This window comes from Balaenoptera ricei, chromosome 9 (genome assembly GCF_028023285.1).
Source record: "Balaenoptera ricei isolate mBalRic1 chromosome 9, mBalRic1.hap2, whole genome shotgun sequence".
Taxonomy (NCBI): Eukaryota; Metazoa; Chordata; class Mammalia; order Artiodactyla; family Balaenopteridae; genus Balaenoptera; species Balaenoptera ricei.
The window spans coordinates 103,324,887-103,349,176 of record NC_082647.1 but is presented as its reverse complement, the minus strand read 5'-3'; the positions used below and the strand labels follow the sequence as shown (position 1 = coordinate 103,349,176).

Genomic DNA, 24,290 nt, shown 5'->3' with positions numbered 1-24,290 from the left:
AGTGGGTGAAAGAGATGGCCAGTTAAATTATAGGTCATTAACTTGGATCTTCTTTGTGGTTGTGAAACAGTGATTGCTCTCTCCCAAGACCTCCAGCCTGGTGATTGGTGATGGCTCATTTTATATAAGGGGAAGCAGCAGCCCAGAGAAATTCTGTGACTTGCCTGAAGTTCAACCAGTGTTAACAGTAGAATCAGTCCTGGAAACTCAGCCATCCACCTCCTGACCCAGGGCACTTGCATCCCACTGTCCTGCTTTGCATGATTATCAAACAGATAATGAGGAGATTAGTGCTGGTACCCGGCATTCATAAATGCTATAATTTATAAAGATCCTTTTCATATTTTGTTTAACCCTCAGGAAACCCTGGCAAGTAAGCAGGGCAAGTTTTATTGTCTGCCTGTTAAGTGAGGCAACTGACAATCCGATATAATTTAAGTTACCCAGGGTCACACACCCATGAATGCTAGAGGCAAGTGTGGGACCTAACTCCTTTTATTATACCATGTTGCCTTATTATATATACGATACGGCAGTTGATGTCATTAATATCCAAACATTAAAAAAATAAATTGAAAAAGAAATAACACCCTGCCCTGGTTCCAGCCCCTGGCAGTGATTTTTAAGTGGAGGTTTGTGTTATGAGAATTTTTTGCTTTCAGAATGCTGCATGTGCCTCCTGTAAAAGGTTGAATTAAATGATTTTAGTTTTGGTAAGTGGCCCGTGTAAGTTTATTATTTATTTATTTTGGTACTTTTTGCTTCAGCTCGTTTGGCTAAACGAAGCACTGCTGTATTTTTATTGCATACCCCATCATTAAAAGAAATTGAAAAGACGCTTGTTAGTTTGAATATTGCATGGATGGAAATATATCTGGCACTTTTAGGAACGGTTACAATTCCTAATAGTGCATTTTAAGGAGTCTGGTTTTGTTCTTGATTAAAAAAAAAAAAACTTTCTGAAATTTGCTATAATTCGATAATCATCTTTCTTGGGGGAGAGGGTCTCAGCTCACTGTGACCCTGGTTTTATTGACTTATTCAGCATTCCCTTCCAGCCTGTGGGAGGGGAAGTATACTCTGGGGCTGCGTGACGGGCCTTTCATTTGTTGGTAAATAATCCACGCAAAGCTGCTTCCAAGCGCAAGTTTTCCCCTCTTTTCTATAAACCATATTCTTCTTTAACTATTCGACTTATGCCCCTTTCCATAAACTACATACAGCTTTAACTGTTGGCACTATTGTTAACTTGAACACAAACCAAATACTCAGACGGCTTCTGGCATCTAAGTCCGCAACACAATCCCCCAGAAGATGGTGGTAAACATTCCTTTGCACAAATAGCTGTTCAGAACCTGGAGACCCTGGATAACAGGTCCTTTGGTTACAGACTGAAGTCTCCTTTCCTGATAACTTGTATAGGAAGAGGTAGAATAATTTTAACAATGATGATCATCTTCACCTATACGTATAAGGAAATGACAAGCAAATCAGTGCTCAGCTTTCAGAGACTTTATAGTAGACACTTTGCAGGAGTTACTCATCATTGATAATAGATGAGAAAGTCCCGAAGACCTGGCGCTTACCTGAAGGATGGCTTGAGGCGGGTTGCTTAAACTTATTAAGCCTCAGGGTATTTACCTGAATAACTGGGGTGATGGGACTGAGTACCTGGTAGACTGTGAGCAGCCAATGGGATTAATGCCTTTGCACTTGGCACACGACCTGGCTTTTAGCACAAGCTCAGGAATATGAGCAACAGCCATGGTTTAATGATAATTTCTAATGCACTTTCCCTTTATACCTTTCAGGGGGTGCCCTGGTGAAAGCTGAGTTCCCAAGTTTAGCAGGAAGTGATGTTAGGGCATTTTTGGTACTTGTTTGGAAGGCGCTCGTGTATAGATACAAAATAATTAAAAAGTCGCATAGTTTTAAATAAATGAATTTATTGACATCTCCATAAATCCCAACATCATTGTAAGGTGTTATTAATGCATGTAAAAATAGCCTAGCAGGCACTTACAGTCTTAAGAGGTGGGATAAGTAGTTTAAAACAAGACTACAGAAGATAAACTTGTGGGATAATTTTTCAATATATGTGTACTTAATTTGGACTTCTCTAGAGAATTATTGTGAAGGTCATACTTAGGATAGAATTAAAACCAAGAGTAAAAGAAATCGGCTATATATGCAGTCTAAAGTGGTTGGGAAATATAGAAACATAAAGGAAAAATAATCCATAGAAATATTTTCATGCTATCTTGGTGCATTTTTTAAACTTAAAAAAATTTGCATAGAAATAAATATATATTTGTCTTCCTCCCTTAAAATATTTGGAGGCATGGTAGTCTAGTGGGTGAGTGGACTCGGAATTCCAGTTCAGGCTCTGCCTCTTTCTAGCTGTGTTTTCTTGGATAAATATGCCTCAGTTTTTGTATCTGTATAATGAGAAGCACAAGAGTATTTACCTCATAGGATTGGCACGTAACACCTTAGAACAGTACTTGGCATTCAGTAAAATCCTTTCCTACGTTCATTAAAATGCTTGATTGCACTGTATTTAATGATATCATATTCCATCCTATCATAAGATAATGGACCTCAATTTTGTTCCTGAGTTTTCCCTACTGTAAATAACACTGTGATGAATATCCTTGAACATACATTGTCTTCTTTTCTAATTTTTTTCCCTTAAGATACATCCTGGAAGTGGGATCATTTGATACAGCCGATTATGGAAATATTTTAATAGTGTGAGAAAGTGACTATCCCTTTGTATCCTCCCTAACACTCAATATTATTGCTTTTGCAATTTTACTGTAATATTCCTCATTGTTTGGGGGTGCAAGCTTTATTAGCAAAGGGGTGTAAGTTCCTTTAGGGTAGTAGTTAGTCTCCAGTGTAGCAGAATCCAGTCTGCTACCTGTTTTTGTACAGCCTACGAGCAAAGAATGGCTCTTCACATTTTTAAATGTGATGTGAAAATTACATGAAATTCAGATTTCAGTGTCCGTAAATAAAGTAGTGGGACACAGCCATGCTCATTGGTTTATATCTTGTCTGTGGCGGCTTTTATGCTGCAGCGGAGTTGGATGGTTGAGAAGTTCGCAGACGTATTCTAGGGCATTGATCAGAATTCAAATTCAAATTTATTTTATATTTCTTGACGCTGAGTAGAGAGGTCCAACGGCCAAATCTTTAAGTGGGAGCTTTAGAGTCTGACTGACTGGGCTCCAGGCTCTGTTTGTGAACCGGCTGTGTAACCTGGGTAAGTAACCCAGCTTCTCTGTACCATAATTTTCTTATCTGGCAAATGAGCAGAATGACAATGTCTTTCTGATCAGGATACAGTGAAGAGTAAGCAAGACAGGTGAGGCCCTCCCTATGTCATAGTAAGCAAATGTTAGCTGGATTTCACTGGTACATGGTTAAAGGATTTGAATTGGTCGGAAGAATGAGTGAGACTAAAATTACTTGTATTTTGGAAATGTAGATGAATTGGTCTTTTGTTTCCTTAATCGCTTTTATTGGGACTTCTTGAATATAAAAATGTATTCCCCTGGCGTTGGGGCGTTAAGTTCTCCTGAATGTGTCTGGAAAGCTAGCAAAAGGACAGAAGAAAGGTCTGACTGTGTCCTGGTTTCTAGTCTCATGCAGAGGAGAGTGGGTGATTGGTGTCTGCCCCGTCCAGTTGGTCAGAGGAGGGGAGAGCAGCGGGGGTACCAAAGCATCCTGTCTTGGCTGTGACCATGAACATGGGCTTTGGGGGAGATTAGGTTTTGTGACCATTCCTGCTTTACTCACAGTATCTGAGCTATTCCTGGAAAGTGTTTCCCAAAGTTGCAGACCTTTGTGGCTAAGTAGCTAGAAGTAGGCTGACCTCTCTAGTAAAAGCGTGAAGAATCAAAACGTGGTATTTTCATTTGGATTTCTCAAATGCACATTTCATAACTAAGGTCAAAGTGGGCAGTGGCTAGAGGGAGCTTCTGTGGTTAGAAACCTGACCCGGGCAGCCCCTGGCCTTGCCCGGAGGCTGGGTCAGCAGAGGCAAGCGCCCTGGCACCATCCCTAATCTTGTCCCAGCGCGGGTGGAGCCTCCAGCTCCTTTCAGTACAGTAATGATATTCGCTTGATATTTAAATGCACTCTCTGGAGGGTCTGATTCCTCCCATGCAGTAAGCATGGTCTTTAAAATGTTATTAAAAATATAATACCACCATATGCTCAGGCTTTCTTATTACCCCACCTTCTAAAAACAAAAACCAGGCAACATAAACACACCAGATGAAGCCAGTTAAATTTGTGTTCACCCCTGCAATTTAAAACATGGTGGAAAAGTTAGGAAATGGGACTTTGATGTTAGGGACGGGTCCAGGGTGGGCGCGAACCTGGGAACCACCATTCAGAAGTGCGGCCAGAAGAAGCTGTCACACACAGAGATTTTTTTCCTGCCTACCTTTAAAAGAAGAGCAGGAATCCCCTGGAGGTCCAGTGGTTAGGACTCGGCGCTTCCACCGCAGGGGTCATGGGTTCGATCCCCGGTCGGGGAACTAAGATCCCGCAAGCCGCCTGGTGCGGCCAAAAATAAAAAATAAAAAATAAAATAAAGGAAGAGCAGGCTCTGCGTCCTCCCATGGACAGGAGCTGGGGTAGATCTCCAGGGCGACCGATAGGCTTGGTCCCATTGGAGAATGCAGCTGGCAGCAGCAGCCTGGACCCTCTAGCCTTGTGAACAGACATCGCACTATTTCTGTTATGACTGTGGGTTGCAGATGTCATTATGGAAAGTTAACTGTTCAGGTCTGTAGGTGCAAAGCAAGGAAGAGGGACTCTTCATTCTTTGCTTATAAAACACTCAAACTAAGTTCTCAAAGAAATCTCTAATACTTAAATGTTCCAGAGACCGTTAACTCGCAGATAGGCATAAATGCGCTCTTAAGCAGAAGGAAAAAAATTGGGGCCCTCCTGAGAATTTATTGTACTGCCTTTGATGTCACTAATTAACTCACTCTGTGTAAGCAGCGACTAGCAGCTAATGGCAGGCTAATAGAAGAAGTTTCATGACATTTCAGAATTCTTAACGCGAGGAAGGGTCTTCGCGAGCTCAAGGAAAACAAGGAAGATCTCTGTTTTATAGGAGAGCCTGCCGGGACTCTCAGGGGCCTGTTTTGGTCTTTTTTTTTTTTTTTTTCTCTTCCCATGTACAGGCGGGGCTTGGCTAGTGCTTTCTGTCTGGAACTTTGAAAGCTGGTTAGTAAGGTTGGGTTCATGCTGGGTGATACTGGACCAAGTCACAGCGACTCTTTCGCTGTCCGTGTCATTAAGGCCGAGAAGCATCCTCCCAGAGGTGGGCGGGGGTGTGGACCTCTGATCGGTGAGGGTTCAGAGAGAGGCACAAGGAAAGAGAATGGAAACCCTGTAGGCCACAGGGCATGCCTGGTGAGGCCTCAGATGTGAAGCTGGTGGTGTGATTGGCTCCTGATTTTCCAGATGGCAAGGAGCCCTCATTGTATGATCTTTTTAAAAAGGCAAGAGGCTGCTTGCTCTCTGCTGCCCTGGAACAGCCATGTCAGGTTTGCCCTTCAGTTTATCTAAAGTCTCATCTTGCTTTCTCTCCACTCTTTCTATCCCAGGAGCCCCCTTTGAAGCTGGGTGGAGCTCTGTAAGCTGAGTAGTAGGGAGTGAGGCCAGAAATTGCCTTGGGTTCAGTTGTAACCTACACTTGGGAGCAAATAGTTTCTGGTGAAGGGCTGGTGGGATATGGGTCAGTCTGGACTATGTTTTGTTCTTTGGCAAAAAGAACTCTAGAAATGTTAAAACAATTATGGCATTCGTACTACTCTGATGGAGGGCGTTTTGTACTTTCTCTCCTTCCCCCTTGGGATCTCCTGGTTGATGAAAGTGGGAAGAGAGAGCTACCCGTTAATCCTTGAGCCCATGATCTTTGAGGGAGGGTTGCCACTTGAATTTCTCCAAAGCTTCAAATCCCCCGGCACCCCCCTCGCGTTGCAGGCCTTGCAGTCGGTTTAAAGGTTGCAGACAAAGCGGAGAGCTCTCCCCCATCCATCTGGGCCACTCCCTCTATCATCACTCATTGTCAATGGGAGATGTATGTGTAGCCGCATAAGGGCGATGTCTGACCCCAAGGGCATTGGAAATGTTCTTAGAGAAGGCATTGTTTACTCCTCCCCTTGGAAGCCAGGCTCTAAGACATTCTAGGGAGCAGCCTCTGGCTTAGGCATCACTGCAATCAGGATGGAAAGAGGCAAGGTTCTGCTTATAAAAACTACAGGAACTTCCCCCCCATCCCCCAACTTCCTGGCATAATTCTACGATGCTTACGAATGTACTTAGCCTCTTCTCTTTCATTTCTGATCTCTCTTTGGTCAAAGTCTTAGAGAGAATTCTGAAACAGGGAGGCGAGGACTTGGGTTCCATTGGTTTTTATTCAAAGAAAATCAGAATGTAAATAGCCACAGAAATAAAAGCTGACAAGATGCAACCAATGTATAATAGGAAAACATGAAATAATGCTCTTTCCAAACACAGCCAGGCAATTTCCTGGGAGGAAAGCAGAAAATGATGCTCTGTTTCTTGCTCGGAAGAGGAAGATGGGGCCCCAGGCTTGTGGGAGCACATTAAAAACTGCAGTAACACACAGATGCCATTGGTTGAGCCTCAGCGTGTGAAAGGGTGTGTGTGTAGCCTGTATAGGGCATGTGTGTGTCTTCACGCCTGTGGGGATAAGATGCTTCATGGTACTAAGACCCTGAGGTTGGATGTCTCACCATGGATTTGTCACTGGCACCCTCTGGGTGCTTCCCAGGCGTAGACTTAAGTTGATAAAAACTTAATAGGAGAGTATCAAAGGTTTGAAAATGTCTGTGCATCAAAATGTAATTACTTTTTCCCCCCTTTTATGATGGTTATGGGGGTGGAGGCTGGGAGTGCATACAAGTGCCAGGTATCATTCCCCAAACCGCCTGGGAGCAGACCTCTTGTCCTGTTAACAGGACTTTGTGGCCTCAGTAAGGCGTGGCTGGGATTCCTCTTACATCACTTACTCATCAGGGATGTGGCTGCCTGTTTCTGATTAGGAAACTGGACCTAACACCTTGTCCTGCTGCAGCATTGGGTTCTGGTGAGGATCAAGTGAGATGATATAAAGATAAAGCGCTCTGTAGTGGAAAAGGATTATTTATTTTCTTAAGGAAGGGGGTGACGTCTGCTGGTGAGGGGTCAGGAATAGCCCTCTACGTGTTGATTGAGCCTCAGCCCTGTGTTTTAATCCATTTGAAGACGACTTGATTATATCGTTCAGTTTGGAAATGATGAGACTTCACAAACGCAGACCTTATTAAACACGGAAATATTATTTTCTTGTTCGAATCCCATTCGCCTCGAAATCTTTTCCGAGTCTGCAGTCTTTTTTTTTTTTCCCCCCCTTAACATTTTGTGGCTTCTGTCCCTCTCCCCAGCCGCCCTGTCTTTTGGGCTCACTGAAATCTGAGTGCCACTTTTCTTGGAAAACCTGATATTCTGACTTCAGTTTTGTAATTTAATGATGGAGAGTTTCCTTAGTAAACCAAATTTAGAGTCCTAGAATGCTTATCTTATATCCAGACCTTGAACATAAAAGGCATTTTATACCCGCAATTGTTCATTTAATGAGCAATTGCAGAGTGCAGGCCGGTTAAGGGATTGAGCTATATGCACTATTATTGCAAGAAGTATTCCGAAATACCAGAAATAGGACGTAAGCTCTGATCAGGGAGACTGCGAGCACAATTACCTTCTTTTCAAATCCTTCTGTGACACTGCAGGAGGAAAAAGGACTTTGAAACTTGAAAGGAAAGAGCTTGCTTTCAACCTCAAAAGCTAGGAGGAAAGGGCTCTGAAATTTGCTCTGAATTCCCAATTCACCATTAGCCTGTTTCTTCCTTTAGCCTCAAGGCATTCTCCGCTTTTTGAAAAGATGTTAAGAAATTCAGTCACAATAGAGAGCCTAGTTCTGAACGTGTTTCCCTCGGTCCATTGAGGTCTGGGCTCCAGCCTTTGTGTGGAGTGAATTGAGCTGAGCAGCTAGCTGGTTGGAGAGAGGTGAATGAGCAATCGCTGTGCAGTGGCAAATTCTGGCATAGAAAGAAGCTCCCCCTCTTCCTTTATTTTCCAGTATGCATTCCTGTACAACCCTGCTAGTGGCCATATGTGGCATCGAGCCTGTTCTTAAGTCAATACGGGATCCTTGGTTTATTGCAACTCTTGTTAAGTTTGTCTTGTAATTGAAGCTGCTGTTGACCTTGCTTGGGGACCGTTTGTAAAACCGTTTATTTAGCATAAACTGAAATAATAAACCCTCCTTCTCTCGGGCTGATTGTGATAGGGTGACATTAGTTTGATTTAATGATTAGCCAGCCTGACCCTTCTGCTGGAGAGAGCGGCTTGAATAGAGAGAGTTCACTCGGAAGCACTCAGAAAGAATACTAATGAGCTTGTTAAATTTAGCATGGCTCCAACCACTTTTAATTCCTCTAATGGGAGCAAGCACTGCCTGGGAGAGGGAGAGGGCCAAGGCGCAGGGGGGCAGGGAGACACCGAGAATGTTCCTCGAGGGTCTGCACCGCTAGAGAAAGCCCACCAAGAGAAGTTTGCAGAAAGTAGCTAGCCAGAGCCTGGGACGAGTTGTAAGTATTTGTTCTCTTTTGCTCTGTGTCTCCTGTGTCTTGGGGGAAGAGAGGAGTGATGCTGTTAAAACGGGATTTCAGGGGACAGCTTAAAATCCATGTTCATTTCAAAGAGGTGAGCACGTGTACGTCCCGGGAGTTCCTCGGCCGCTAATTCGGTCAGGGGGACAGGAGGTGTTCCTAGTTAGTGAGGCAGCGCAGGGTTTTACTTTTCTATCCGAAGAATTCTCTGAAACTGTTCTTTCCAGTCCGAGGCGAAAGAGCGCTTGTTTCCTGGGTCGCGAGGAGAAATCGTCCCAAGAGTTTGTGAGCGTGCACGGGCGTGTGTGTTGAGTCCTGCTTCAGGCAACACGATTACTTCCTTTAAACCGTCCCTGTAAACAGTCTCAGCAGTGTTGGCCACGAAGCCACTTTTGAGTTTTGAGAGTTTATGGCACTAAGCGTGTCCCATGCCATGTGGGTTGCCTTTGGAAGAGCTTGGAAGATCTGGGACAGTTTCTAAAGTGAGATGCAGGGGCAGCTCTCCCTAGGGGGGTAGGAATTCCCTAACTTCCACTGGAGCACAGATCTACAGAAGGCAAGGGGGTCCCAAGTGGGATCCCGATGACAGTTTTGAAAATAATTTTCTCCTGAAGCTTTTAGTGAATTGCATGTCTCAGTGTGACCCCCGAGCTTGCAGCTGTTGAACGGAGAGAGGCATGAACAGTCGCCTTGTGTTTGGCTGTTCAAGTCCATTGGCAGATGCTTCTGGAGGACTGGGCTGTTTGCTTACATTTTTGCAGCCGACTTCTACTTGTTGCCATGGTGGACAGTATGTTTCTGTCAATAATTTGGCCTGGCGTAGCCCGTCTGCGCTGACTCTCAAACTTTATTGAACAACTCAGCTCAACTGAGCAAGATTAGACAGCTCTCGTCTTTCTGGCTTGCTGAAGTGGTTGCTACATTTATAAGAGCAGGCAGGAATATTGCTTGGAAAGTTTCCTTTCCACTGTAGAGTGCATGCTTTCAAGCCTCTTAGCTGTTTGTGTGTACTGTCAAGTTTTCATCTGAATGCCCCTCAGAATCAACTCAGTACACGAGATGAACTTCATGAAATAATCGTCTGCTGGAATTTTCTGGAGGGGGAGGGTAGGTGAAAATTTGGGAGCATTGACTCTTGTAAAAGTCAGTCTGATGAAAGTTTCCACGTGAAAGAAAATTCTGGCCTGCATTGTACTTTACTAAGGGAATTCATTCTTTTTTTCAGTATTAAATGTTTGAACTTTGCTGATTTCTTGTTATAATTTGATATTCACACATGTTGTGTTAACGCTCATGAAGAAAATAATTTTTAGCTAAAAAGTCACCCCCCGTTTCCACTTACCCCGCCCCACGACTTCCTTCTCCCACCGGTGGGGAGAAGGTGGGAGGGCTGTGATCAGACCATGCCAATTACTCAGTGATTCGTGAAGTTGGATTCAGATGCTCATCCGTAAAGGCATCGTGTCGAAGAAACGCACTGTGTTATAGGGATGCAGTTTTAAGAGAAGAAAAGTTAATTTCTTCTAGGAAGATTAAGTCAAGGGAATCCTGTTTTAAACCTGGAACAGATTAGTAGGGCTTGGTTAGTCATCTTGCCCAGAGAATGCTAATTATGTGTCACAGCCCCATTTGATAGGGGCTGTCTGGTTTTCCAAATGAAGGTCCATTCTACAGAATTTGCACCTCAGTGCTATACGGTTGAAATTGGAAATTTGTGCAGGCGCAAATTAGTGGAAAACATGACTTTGGTCATTTGTGCATCATAGGAATTTTTATAAAACCGACTAAGAGTTTTGAAGTGTTTTGACACCCTTCTGCTTTTACATCACTGCAAACCCTCATTCTGTAGTCTGCAACTTTACTGCTAATGAAGTATGAGAGTGGCCTAGGGCCTAAAAGTATTAGTCAGAAGGGAAAATTAAAATGTAGGGTTTTTTTTTTTTTTTTTGGAGTTTGTTTTTCAGTTAGCAAAAGCATGGTTGGAATTGCTTTTGTAAAGATCAATGGGTGAAAATGTGGGATTGCACCATTTTCTTTTTTAGTAGTTACTTGATAGATTAAACTCATAATTTATCCCATCATTACAAGGTTTTGGGGTGAGGATCTGCACAAAATAACACTAGAATAATGTTTCACAGTTATCCAGCAGTAGTCAGCAAAATTACTGTAAAGTCCAGAACATACCTCATTGCCTATTCAGTTTTGGAAGTCATTTGCTAGGCTAAAAAAAAAAAAAAAAAAAAAATGTTGCTTACTTCTTCAAGTCCCAAACATAGGCAGAAACATGAGAGTTTCTACTGGCTTTAGGTAGTTCGAATTATTAGTCATCACAAAACAGTAGTTGTTACTGTAGTTTGTATTTTCACGCTCATTCAAATTTATAGCTATTCTTCTGAATTTGTCAAAAGAGCTGTGAAACTGTTAAAGCATACGTTTTCTGTTTTTTTAGAGGCTCTCAGCCAGACATACCTGCTTTATGGGATACTTTGAAGAGAAGTTTGTGTGTTGAGATTAGATGAGTTCAAAATCTGCTCATCTAAATAGTACAACAGTATTGTTATTTATACCCAAATATAGTTTTTGTTTTTAGGATCAGGAACAGGAAACAGCTTTCAAATGAGGTGTCTAAGCAGTGTCCCACCAGCTTGGTTTCCATCAGCACTTATCTGCCAGAGCAGTCTGTGGATTAAACACAGAGCTTGTGTGGGCATAGTTTAGAGTGTGTGTATGATTCTGACAGATGAATTGGTCCACTAGTTGTGGGTTCCGATCGCCAGTTCAGTTTGATTTTATGCCTCGGCTCTTTGATCTGCTATTATAGAAAGGTCATCCAATCACATTGGCAGAGAATCATAGTGGACAGATGGAAAGTTCTTACAGATGAAAAGCAGCAGAAGTATTAGCGAGCTGGTATTTCAGCAAGCCATTGCTTACGTGTTGGAAGTGATGTCGGGAGCCCACCAGAGCATGGATGTAGACCGGCGTAACTGATGCCCTCCACACCCATGGCCTCACCCCGTTTTCGTCTTAGCTCTCAGCTCTGCTCTGTGGGCTGAAGCAGGAAGTGTCCTACAAGGGGCACTGTAGGTTTCCATGATTGGCATCTTTATCCCTTGGAACCAATGGGTTTTCTGTCCCATGTCTGGCTCTGTTTAATCTCTCAGTGGGTCACGAATCTGACTTAAAAAAAACCCCAAATCACAAAAACTTTGGGATCGCTTTCTAACGGGTCCTTTTCTGAGGAACAGAGGTCCCTCGCTTCCTAGATCACCCGGAGGCCTGGCTTCCTCAGACCAGGGGAAACTGGACATCCACAGCCTCAGGCTGGCGAAACTTCCAGTTCCATGTGGGACCCGCGGGGATACTGGAGAGTCCCCGCTGAGCCTCCCTGGCAGATTCGGCTGTAAACCGGGGATGAGAATTTGCTGACCCCCTACATCTCAAGTGAATAGGCTCATTTCCTGCTCCCCTTCCTCCTTCGATCTGTATCTTGGACCCTCATTCATAAGCAGTTTTGGCTTGAGACCGTCCCGTCGTGGTGTAGCTTTCAAAGTTGCCAAGAATGAGAAATAGGCTTCTTTTGCGGGAGGGAGATGGATGGAAAGGGAGCCCTAGCTGGTGGCTTCTCAAAGTGCTCACAGAGTTTCCACTTCCCTTCCTTCTCCAGAGGATGAAAGTCCTGGACAGACCTATCACAGAGAGAGAAGAAACGCAGTCACTATGCAGCCTCAGAGCGTCCCGGGGCTCGGCAAGATCAGTGAGGAACCTTCGACATCCAGTGACGAGAGGGCCTCGCTGATCAAGAAGGAGATCCATGGGTCCCTGCCCCACCTGGCCGAGCCCTCTGTCCCCTACCGCGGGGCTGTGTTTGCCATGGACCCCAGGAACGGCTACATGGAGCCCCATTACCGTAAGTGGTCCCCTCCCCGTGGCACTTGCTGTAGGAGCCACGGCAGGCTCTGCCTGTGTGGGCGTGTGTGGGCACGTGTGTGCGTGCGCTTAACTAATGAGGTATTTGGCATGTATTAATTTATACAATGGAATTTATACAAACGTTTAATTTACTGTCTGCTTTACTTCTTACTTCTCCCACATCCTGTCCGTTCTTCTTTTTAGGGAAAGCCATCTCCTTCCATCCCTAAGCAGCTCAGGCCTCGGAGGGGGCTGGAGGGCCGCCGTCAGGAAGGTGTCCATCTGTGGCTAATCCACATGGACCTTTCCCGGGAACTAGAACCAGATTTGCTCCGCCCAAGTAGATGCTGCTGGAGGAAAACTGGTAGAGGGGGGCAGTTATGGAAGTGGGAGGCACTAGCAGACGTCTTTAATGGCAGCCATTCCCCGTTTCAATGATTTGTGTGTGTTTGTTTGTTTGCTTCATTGTTGAGGAGGAACAAACCTCTTCTAACCAACCAAGGCTGAATTCCTTCCTATGGAAGATTTTTCTCTGTGTTCTACTTTCTTCTGCAATCAGCAAACCAGAAGACCTCGGAAAGCTCCTTTTCCATCACTCAGAAAGTTTAAGAAATTAATTAGGGCTCCGAACACACCTATACAACGGTTTTCTCCCAAGGCAGAACGTAAAGGAAAATATCTAAGGGTTCAGTGTATTTCTGGCCTGGTTCTAGTTAAAAAAATGTAATTCGGTGGTGGAGTAATGAAGTTCATATTGAGATGCCCAGGCGTGCAGCTCTTGATTACAGATTTATCACCTTGCCAGGATACAGACCTGCTGTTTAACCTTCCCGGCTCCGGCTCCAGTTGATCCATCGCGCTCCAGGGAGGGGGGACTGATTTGTGTTTCCCTTTTTCCACATCGTTCAGAAATTTTAGTGTTTTAAGGCAAAAGGTCATTAGCCAGATGACTGATGAGTGAGGACAGCTGATTAGTGCATGTTTTTTGGCTCAAGAAAGTGCCCAGGATAAAAGCTAATTTCATCCCTTCATTAGTTGGCTTGAAGCAGAGGGGAATGTTCACTCATCAGGGTGCAGATCAAAGAGCTTCGCACAACCTTAAGTCTCAGTAAATGCTGCTTCTTCCTCCCCCCAACGAGAGTATATTGTTGGTAAAGATGGAAGATACATTATTTTCTTCAGTAGAGGGAGATTTTTTTTTAAGTGGTCAGAGGCATGGAGGAAAAGGTTTGGCTTCTTGTTAGCTTTTAAAAAAGGCTACAACTTCTCTGTTTAAAAAGTGCTTATCGGCCCTGTGGCTACAGTTGTTACTTTTACAGATACAGAAATAAGGAGGAGGTGTAATGTGTATGTTCCTTTCCTTCCCTCATTAGAGGTTTCTTTCGTTTTATTTTATTTCTCCTTTATTTTTGGAATGAGAGTTTAAAACAGTGTGGGTAGGGTTTTTTTCCGAGCACATTCCTAAGTTTTCTACATTGTATTTTTGTGGATGGGTCTGCATTAGATCTCATCCATGCAGAAAATTGGAGGGACTGTACATACTCTTGACCTATATTAATATTCCCAGAGAGTACGCTTACTTTTGAAAAACGATCAAGTCCAGATTATTCGCCACACGTTCCCTGCCTTGTTTTTGCCCTTCGATGGGAACACAACTTTCCAACTCTCCCCATCTCATATTTGTGTTGTGTTTTCGATTCCAGATGCCCACTAATTGGTGAGGTAGTTAATTAGTCAGGACAGCTGCCCGAAGTAGGCAGATGACTGCTAACTTTCTGTCTGTGCCGTCCAACTTGCAGCTTGCTCTTGGCCCATTTGTTCTAACGGTTTGCCCATTGAATTCTCTCCCCGTCATTTGAGAGGCCGGGATCTCTGCACACCTGAGGCCCTCATCCCCTCTCGGTGGTCCATGTGTGCGACCCCCCCGTCCTGGGCCTCCAGTGGAGTACGAACTAGCACGGGGCATTGGAGAACTCTTGGTGGCTCTTGGAACTGTTCCTTGTCACTGTGTTTAGGGGACATCGCACCCATAGGTTGGTTGTGCTTCAGCATTTCCCACTGCATTTTCAAATCACTATTAAAATCACACGGTAATTTATAAGCAAGGTAGGTTGTTTGTCACCAAACGGCAAGTGCCATTTTGACCCACCCTCTCAACGTACTCACTCAATTGGACATGAATAAATGCTATCGTTACATACATCATATGGATGGGGAGACCTAGGGATTACACAGACTTGAGCTCAGCAACTAGGGCACTCAAGTTCCAGCCTTGCCACCTACTGGCCGTGTGACTGTCGCCAAGTAGGCTTGTGCTCTCAGGTCCCTCTAAGGATCCCTTCCTAACTGTTGAATGGGAGTGGTGTAAGACCCCCAGCCCCATGGCGTCCTTGTGACGATTAAGCGAGACAATGCCAATAAAATATTGAGTACAATCTCTGGCTCATGGTGACTGCATCGGAATCATTACGGTAGCCGTTTCTCCTCTGCCTCATCTTCCTTCTCCTGTTCCTCTTTCTTGCTCTTCCTTCCGTTCCATCGTCATCATCATCATCCGTGTCCTCACCACCATCTGTACGTGATGCGTTCACTCTCCAAACCGACGTGTTTTTTTTATCAGAGTTGCAGTTGTGTTCGGTTCAGTGCAGACTGGCTTTTCTCCGCCAGACCTGCTTTCCTCCCTCCCTGAGGTCAGCATCTTCTATAAATACAGATTACAGATGGAGTGAGTTGTAACCCTTAGGGAAAGGGTGTGCGGTTAGCGAGGGGTGCCGTGGCCCTCTGAACAGAATCCTTTCTCGATGAACCTTAGTGGACAGACTATCATTTTTTTCCTGTTTGGGGAGTAGAGAAATTTTAAAGCTTTTACGTGAGTTGGAGTTTTAACCTTTTACATTCCTAGCAGAAAGTGTTTTATGTAACAAGTACAAACTTAATACATGTGGAAAAATTAAAAGTATAGTGTTAGGTGTTCATGGTAAATAATTTAAAGATGTCCTAAAACTAAGCCTCAAGGGGTCAGTAGGATATGACTTTATTTTTTCTAGAACCCTGTTGGATTATTTAATCTTCTGCCAGTATAATGAACATTTTTTTAGGTACCTTGTAATAATATTTATCCACCTCACGTGGATTTAATTATCCAGATAAACGACTGATGGGAAGCTGAAACTGACACATCTTCTAAGAATCTTTTAGTGTGTGAGAAAAGTACCCTCTTTTTAAAATGAGACGTAAAGGTTTGGCGACGTTTCTTTACCTTGTCTCAGTCGGCAGCCTTGTCAAGAACATAAGTTCACTGCAGACCTTCGGTAGCTGACAGTTCAGAGCATCTTTTCAGGCCATTCCCTTTTCCTTTGAGTCGTCTGCCAGCCCCACCAGACCGTCGGAGAGGAAAGACTCCTCTAATCCAGTGTATCTGGGCATGTGAACTCTCACAGTAATTCCTGCGTTTCTCTGTGGTTGGAAAATGCAGACGTTCCAAGATGCCTAATTTGTGCTTCTATATATACTAACTTTGTATTTCTAACGTGTGGGCAGGCTTCCTGTAAGACCGGAAAAGGGAAAATCGCTTTTCCCCTCAGAAGGACATCTGTAAAATTTTTATTGCACAACACTCTGTTATACTTGGGTAGGCAATGTTGCATCTTCACAAATTGCACTTAGGCGGGATTCAAAGTATTTTCGGTTTTGTGGGTTTCACTTAGAAAAAAAGAAAAAGAAAACCCCAGGATAGCGGGCACTTCAAACATTTGCAACATGTGTTTGGAATAAAATCCTCACTGGGGGATTGGGGGGTTTGTCTCGCCAAGGGTAGCTGTGGATGGGGTGTATGTCAAGGCAGGAAAGTTGATGTTCAAGCTGCATGGCTCAGACCTGGGGCGGTGCTGACAGGCTGGCTGGTGCAGGATCACTAGCGCTTTATAATTGGGGAGAGCACGGGAGGGGCCAGATTCGGGGAATCTGACCTACTTGTCCTGGAGTCAGGATAAGGATCCCCATCTCCCGGCCCAAAGATTTCTCAGCAGTTTTATTCTGCTCCTGCTTCATCTGTAGCCAGATATTTCAAACCACCATCACCGTCCCCCCCCCACCCCCCCGCCTTCACTTAACCACTGTGCATTTCTTCTTTTATAAACTTACAAGGCAGGTGACATAATAGTTAAAGCATTCCTGTACCCTGGCCGACACTTAACTTTTATTCTCTTCCCCATTACAGAAAACATGTGTTGCATTGTCTTCTATCTCACTGTGCGGAGTCCAGTTTTTTAACGGTCCCTGCAGGGGTCTTGGTGGGGAGTTTCTTGGAATCACCAGTCATGTCATACAGATCCCCTGCTGGTTTTGTTAAAGGCGGGGAGGGTTTAGAAAGATGCCCCCTTTTCTAAAATTTCAGGTCTCTTTTACAGTTTTATAGTTGTGTGAAGACTGCTTTCCTTCTGCCCCCAACTGCTCCCAAGCAGTAATTCCTCCTGGAAAATATGATTCATTCCTCCATGTAAATGCTTTGATTGAAAACATACCGCTGGTATTCTTCCTTATGTTTCCCAGCTCGGATGACAGAACTATTAGTTGCTAATTAGCAAAACCTGAGGAATTAGCTTAAAGAAAAGAAACTGAATTTTTAATTGGCTGGCATTTGTCTTCTGTGCAAAGCTGATGTGCTGAGCCCACTTGCCTTCTTAAGTGCTAAAAAAAAAAGGGTATGGAAGATGTTTCTTCTACCTGTCTGTCTTTATATTGGGTGACTTTCCACACCCTTTAGAAACACGTTTTCTAAGTGAGGGGAAGGGAAGAGGTGTATTTTACATATTTAATAGACGTACCTGCTCACATTTCTTTTACTCCTGGAGTGTCATCTGGAGGCTGTGAAAGAGAAAGACGCCTACGAGGCACAAGTGAACAGTTTGGTGTTGACCAAACTGCAAAGGCAGTGACAGTTCCCCGAACACACAGTTCTGTTCTCATCCAAGCTGTCGTTTCCGTCTTTGGAAAACAGTTGACAAGCCAATCAGGAGTGTTGGGATTGTTTTTTGTTTTTGTTTTTTTTTCCCCTTGAAAGCTAGAGGGTTTTACCAGAAAGACTGATGTTGGGTCATACTCTGGGGGCTTTGCTAGGTGTCTTGTATCCTGGGTTGGTTGTCTTGAATTGTAGGGAAGCTGGAGTCGGGAGATGCAAGCAAGTCTAGGAAGTTTTGCAAAACTTAACTCGTGAGCTTAAGAATAGCTCCCTGCTAATTTTTGTCCTCTTAGAAATTCAATGTCAGGATCCAAGCTTTCTTTCAACAACCTGGAGGTAATGTTTTAAGACCAGCAACAGTGAGCCAGTTCCACAGATTTTTTTTTTTTTTTTTTTTACAGAGCTGCATTGCAGTGCACCTCTGCAGAAAGCGGTAGAAATTTAGGGATCATTTTTAGGGGGCTCCAGATTCCACTCTCCCGGCTGAATCTTGACTACTCTCATACTTGACGTGACTGTGATTCCACGCGTGGGTCTTCTGAGATAACGACTTGAAACTGGGACCCAATGCGGAGAGAAGCACTGTGACCTTTGGAAAAATGAGCTATTGATTTTACCCATTGAATTACTTATTAGGACATACTTATTAGAGGGGACCAGGGAGAAGCCTGAAGGCCATTCCTCCAGGAGAGGAATAGAAAGGAAAGGCAAAGGGAGATCATGTTCTAGAGAGAACCAGTTGGCCTGTTTGTTGGTGCTCTGGCGCTGCCCTCTCACCCTCTGTTGTCCAAATAGTGCCCCCTGCAGGCAAGTCTGGCTCCTGACGTCCACTGCTCAGGCCGCCCTGCTCACACTGTGGTCCTCCCAGAATAATTCTTGGCTTTCCTCCTCGCCTTCAAGTCCTACTTATTCTTTACTAAAGATGCACTTCCTGTGAAAGACTTCTCTGAGTCCCATCTCACAAGGATATTTTCCTACCCTGCACTCCAAGTTCACGTGTAACTCTCACCCTGAAACACATCACACATCACACATCCATTTTATAATTCACCCATTATATGCAACCTCTGATCCACACTTACTCCCCTCCCCCATCCTTTCTGAACGAACGTAAGCAGGGTTTAAAGTGTTTATAACACATTTATACATTTATAAACATCAAGCACATTTGCTTCTGCCTACCTATAGCACATCTAAAGCTGCCAGGGTGCTCCGACGAGGTGGGATGTGGTACTTTGGAGGAGGTTGACACTTTGCTCCCGGCGTTGGATGAGGACCAACTCATTGTAAACACCACGGGATTCTCACAGGAGATTCACCCCTCCTGTGTGTTTTGAAGCCTGTCTAAAATCGAAGGGGTAGGTATCTTTTCCTGTAGTTAAGGTGAGCATGATATTTATTTTCCCCTTTAGCGAATTTCGGTGATTTGTCTTATCTTCAATAACCTCTAGGCAATTCATGATTTCGGTAACATCTTTCCCACTCATTAGTGTGCAAGTATGCGTGTAATCCATGGTAATGGGATCCTCCATCGACAAATCGATCAGGATCATGAATCCAGTTGTTTAAATATTCCGTGGAATTATTTTCCTTTTCTAATTTGGCCACCCGCCCAACACCCAACACAAGCGGCAATGTTTTTAGTTGCTTATGATTTCTTTCCCTCCCCCCGTCCCTCCCTCCTTCCTTGAGAAAAAGCACGAGAAACACAGCAATGCCTGCCATTTCATAGCCATGTGCTAACAGCTTTCCAGCCTATTTTCTAACAGAGGCAACATTATCCTTGGCCCCCTCCTCCTTTTTGTTGTATAATTAAAGAATGTTACCTTTGATGTCTCTTGAAAGCTGCATCTCCTGCCTTGCTTTAGCTTTCTTGATCTTGTACCTATAAATCTGTGCTGTATCTTCATCCTACTTAGTGAAAGGGCTGGATTTTTCTCTTTGTGCCTTGTGCAGTTTGGTTTAATATAGGGCAGCCGATCTGGCATTTTATGGCTCTGTCCTTCTTACGTTCTGATAGAGTTTGGAGTCTTGTGGAACTCTTTGAAAAGCATCCAACTTTCAATCCTTTTAGCTTTTACATGTGGGTCTCTACATTGGGTCGCTCCTAAAATGCATTGTTCTTATCTTCCTAATATCTTCTCTTCTTTGGGGGGCCTCCTGGCTTTTTGTTAACCTCAGTTTTTGATGAGTTTCTTCCTCTCAGAAAAAAATGAAGAAAGTTCTTGACTCATTGAGCTGTTTGTATTTTTGGTTCCCCTGTCAGTCATTTGTTAGTGAATCATGCTTACTGAGTGTCTCTTAAGTGCTAACAAGTGTTGGATAGAAAGAACAAGGTCATTGCTTCCATGAAGCTTCAGGCCAATGGGACAATAAGACAAGTAGATAAGCCCTTGCCTAAAGTCAGCACAAAGGATGTATCATAAAAGATAGATGCAGGGCCCCTGAAGAGAAGGTAACACACATACCTCACCCTGACTTGATGGGTCAGGAAGGCTTCCTGGAGGAAGTGACGTCTCTACCTGTGATAGAGAGGTAGAGAGGAACGTTTTTGAAGGTGTGGAGGCCAAAGGAAAACATGTCACTCGTGAGGACCCAAGAGGACTCTGGGGTTGGTGGGTGGAGCTCAGGTCAGGGAGTGGCAGGAGACAGGCTGAAGAGGTGCCGGCCAGTGGGCTCCCTGGGAGCTGATCCTCTTCTGTATGAATCCACGGTGAGCCCTAAGCCTTGTTTCTTGGCCTTTGCGTATTTAAGCAGATCTTTGGGTAACTATGCTTCCCATCACCAGCCCAGGATTTGTTGCAGAGTTTAATTCACCTCCTCCTTCTGATTTGCCACTGTGATTCCATCCCCAGCCCCTCCCGACTTCTCTGGCTGACTTCTTATCCCGTGGTCTTCAAGGACGTGCTGCTGTTTCCCCTGAGTCGCGTGTTATATTTTCTTTCGAAGACAACAAAATCCATTTCTACTTGTTCTCCAACTGCTGAGCTTTTCTGTATTAGGTAACCCTGATAATCACGATAGCTGGGTCTCAAAGTACAAATCCCAAACATTGGGAAATAAATGTGGTTTCATTTCCAGTGAATCAGGAATGTTCTGTAGCAAGACACGTTTTAACTTCAGAATATAAGATTCACAATAAAATAAAAAACCTTGAGTTTTATGTCATTGAAAAACGCAAATCCCCTAACGTCAGTTGAGCTAGAGGAATTGTGCAAAGGGCCCACGGCAAGGTTGGCGAGAGGGGCCAGAAATAACAAAGTGAAATTCAGCTGGGAAATCAAGTAGCTAATACCACTGGGAGAAAATGAGAACAAAGACTTCCAGGGGTGGGATAAGCCCGCAATCTGGCCTGGACAGAAATAGTCTTAGGGGAGATGGGGGGACCCCTGAGGAGGAGCCGGGCCTCTCTATGGAGGGCTGCGGGGCTAATCAGCGGGCATTGTGTAGGTCAGAAGAAGCCCACTCTAGGAAGCTGGGTGTTTACTCGTCCAGTTGGGGGGGCCCCAAATCTGCATCCTGACTGTGCTTGTGACTTGTGAGTGGGATCAGAGGGGGGCCTGCTTTCTAGTTTAGAGAGGAGCAGAGAAGTGTGCATGGAGCGTCCTGGGAAACAAGACACCGCCTCTTCTTTCCATTTGCTTTCGTGAAATAAACCTGCATTCGAGTTCGGCAAGATTTCAGATTTCCCCCCCAATCCCTGTTTTTCCCCTTTAAGTAAGGAATGTCATAGGATGCCATCACTCCCCCCTCACCCCACTCTCCCCCAGCATCTGTGATTCCAGCTTGGCTCGACAAATCCTACCACATAGGTTGACTCTTTCGAGCAAATGTGTAGTTCACTTCTATATTTAATGTATAGGAGGTACATCCCACAGCATTACATGCTGTGGGATGCATTTCTATGTAGCCTCTGTGTTTTATCTTTAATGATGTCTTAAGCATAATTTTTGCCCATCACATTACACAAATGATGATATAGAGAGATGATCAATGAGCAGTTGAAGGCACCTGAGTGCCTCCAGTGTCCCCAGCTATTCTGATCACGCCCCTGCTTCAAGTCTTACTCCACTGGGTACATGATGCCTGATCTTCATTCTCATTTCCAAAATTCCATGCATCTTTTTGAGAGTCTGCTGTAAGTCAGGCACTGTCTAGGTCCTGAGGGGCCAGCACTTGCCAAGACCAATCAGGTCCAGGCTTTCGTGGAGCCCATATTCCAGCCAGAGGAGATACACACCAAACACAGGGGCAGAGACATCAACAAGATAGCACAGTGGGTGCTCTGAGCCCACTAAAACAGGCGGTGTGCTGGGGAGAGACTCGGGGTGGAGCATGGTACCTTGGAATGGGTGGGCAGAACGGGGAAGGCCTTCCTGGGTGGTGTTTTTGCAGCTGAGACCCAAGTGATAAAAAGGAGTCAACCTTGGGAAGGTCCAAGGGAAGAGCATTCCACTTCAAGAGTGGAATTCGTGGGTTTGCCATGGCCACGTCCTGGAGCAGAGAGAAGGTGAGTGTGGTGGGCAGGTGGGGGAGATGAGTTGAGGGGATCTTTGTAGGCAAATGGAAAGCCAGTGGAGGGAGTGACGTGATTTGATTTTTTACTTGAGGGATATCACTCTGGCTGGTGTGTGGGGATTGTCCTGAAGGGGCGGAGTGTAGAATGAGGGAGACAACTGTCAAGAGGTGTTGCAGTAGCCCAGGTGGGGTCCCTCTGGCTTAGAAATTATAGCCGGCAGAAATCGAGCCCTCACTGTGTGCCATATGGCATGGGCTTTGTTCTTGAACTCATTAAATCCCCGCAACAACCTTATGAGAGGCCGCCATGATTTTCCCCAGGGACAGATGAGGAAACTGGGGTCCAGGAAGGCTAAGTCACTTGTCCATTTTTACCTGGTTCAAAGTGGCCGAACCACGATTCGAACTTACGGAGTTTGCCTCCAGAGCTCAAATCCTTAACTCATGCCCCATAACTGCTGAGACTTCACAATGGCAGTGCAGGTCTCTACAAGGGCCTGGGCATGCTGGCTCAGTAGGGAACTTAGGGATTCTTCCACAACTGGATGGTGGTGTTGCTAATGGTGACGGGCAAGGGTCTGGAGGGGCTTGGGAGGGCAGGCTGCCTGCCACGTGGGTCTCCAGGTCTGGACTGTCAGATCCTAGCATGGAGAACGCAGGTGTGCCCGGTGCTTCCTTTGCCCTTGCTATGTTCCAGGCGTGGCTACGTGGGAGAGAAGGAGAAATTGCTTCTCAGCTGAGACTCTTCCAAAGAATTGGAGGTTACCTATGACCTGAATATGGGGAGGCCTCCTGGTCCTCTCTGTGTCTCTATTTTGGGGGGATAAGTGTGTGGGGAAACAGTGGCGGTCACCACAAGCCCATGAGTGGAGCATTTATCGTGTGCCAGGCGCTGGGCTAAGGACCCCATAACACGATCTCATTTAGTTTTCGCACAAACGCATTTGGCACCTGCATTAACTGAGGCTGAGATCTGGAGTGATCATGTGGCTTGTTCCCAGGGCCAGTTTGAGTCTGGATTCCACGGCCCAGGGCTTGGGAGCCAGTGAGGGAGGCCCCACGTGCACTGCTCTCCTACTTGTCTTGTTAAATAGACTCTGTCTCCCCACCATGTCCCTGTTTCCCCCATACCTGCAGGGGCTTTGGGGCCATAGGCTGTCTGTTGGTTCAAAGGTGGATTCGTTATGTGAACTCTCCATTCCGAAGGGCAGCCTCTGTAAGTAACTGGGGCTTTCACGTGTCACCAGAATAATGCAGCATCTGGACCCACCTAGGCCAGCCTGGGGACAGCTCCTCCAGCTGCACTGAGGCCACCATGCCATCCCTCACCTGTTTCTCCTGTGACATCAGAGCAGTGGACCACCCTGCCCCACCCAGGGGAGGAAGCGGCAGGGAAAGAGCATCCCTTATTTATAAGTATGCTTGGAATGTTTATATCGGAGAGGGAGAGAGAGAGAACCATAGTCTTTTCACACAAAAGCATCTTCTTGTCCCACTAATATGGGCAGTTCCTGGTCTCCTGGCTTTGGTGTCTCAGATACACTGAAAGAATCCTGGGGAACAGCAGTTAAGCCTGATTAAGAAGCTGGAGGAATGATTTATGAGGAAAGATGAAAAGGACTGAATACGAATAACACAGCCAGTGCAGGCTAAAGAGACACATGGAGACTCAAATGAGGAAATAGATGCTAAGGAAAGAAAAGACAGAAGCAAATGCATGAAGACAGTCAAGGAGGAGACCAGGGGGTATCCCTTTCTCTCAAGGACCTGCAGGCAAGACTGATGTTTGCTTTAAAGACTGATGTGAGTATCAGACCCTCTCTGCATAGAGTTGCAGTTCAGGGGACTTGATCTGACTTGAGATAAATCTGGATCTGGTAATAAGGATACAAGTTGTAATAATGCTTCCCCTGTACCAGGAGAATAAGAAACGTTAATGTGGAGACTTTCAAGAGTGACTACCATCCCCTGAGATACTTATAACTAGAGCAGTCTAAAAATTATGGACAATTGCTTTAAGGTTTTTAGAGAAGGCAGAGGGATGACTTAGATATTTTTATTGATTCCCCAGTGTTAACTTAGCACCACACACAGTAGAAATACAAAGTATGACCCTGGCTCTTGATTTTATATTCTGGGGAGAGATCGCATGAAACAACACATGAAAACAATTAAGTCCCGTATCAACAAGTATA

At 44.9% G+C, this 24,290-nt stretch overlaps 1 protein-coding gene across 2 annotated transcripts in view; it reads left to right on the top strand.

The window, feature by feature from the left end:
• GLI3 (GLI family zinc finger 3) overlaps positions 1-24,290 on the top strand; it is a 284,678-nt gene that overhangs the window by 81,628 nt on the left and 178,760 nt on the right. Inside the window, exon 3 of one of the 2 annotated variants that reach the window (XM_059934216.1) lies at positions 12,373-12,615. In XM_059934216.1, coding sequence (XP_059790199.1) covers positions 12,373-12,615 — 243 coding nt within the window. Of the gene's footprint in view, positions 1-12,372; positions 12,616-24,290 lie in introns of those variants that run through there. The other variant, XM_059934217.1, reaches the window with a different exon arrangement.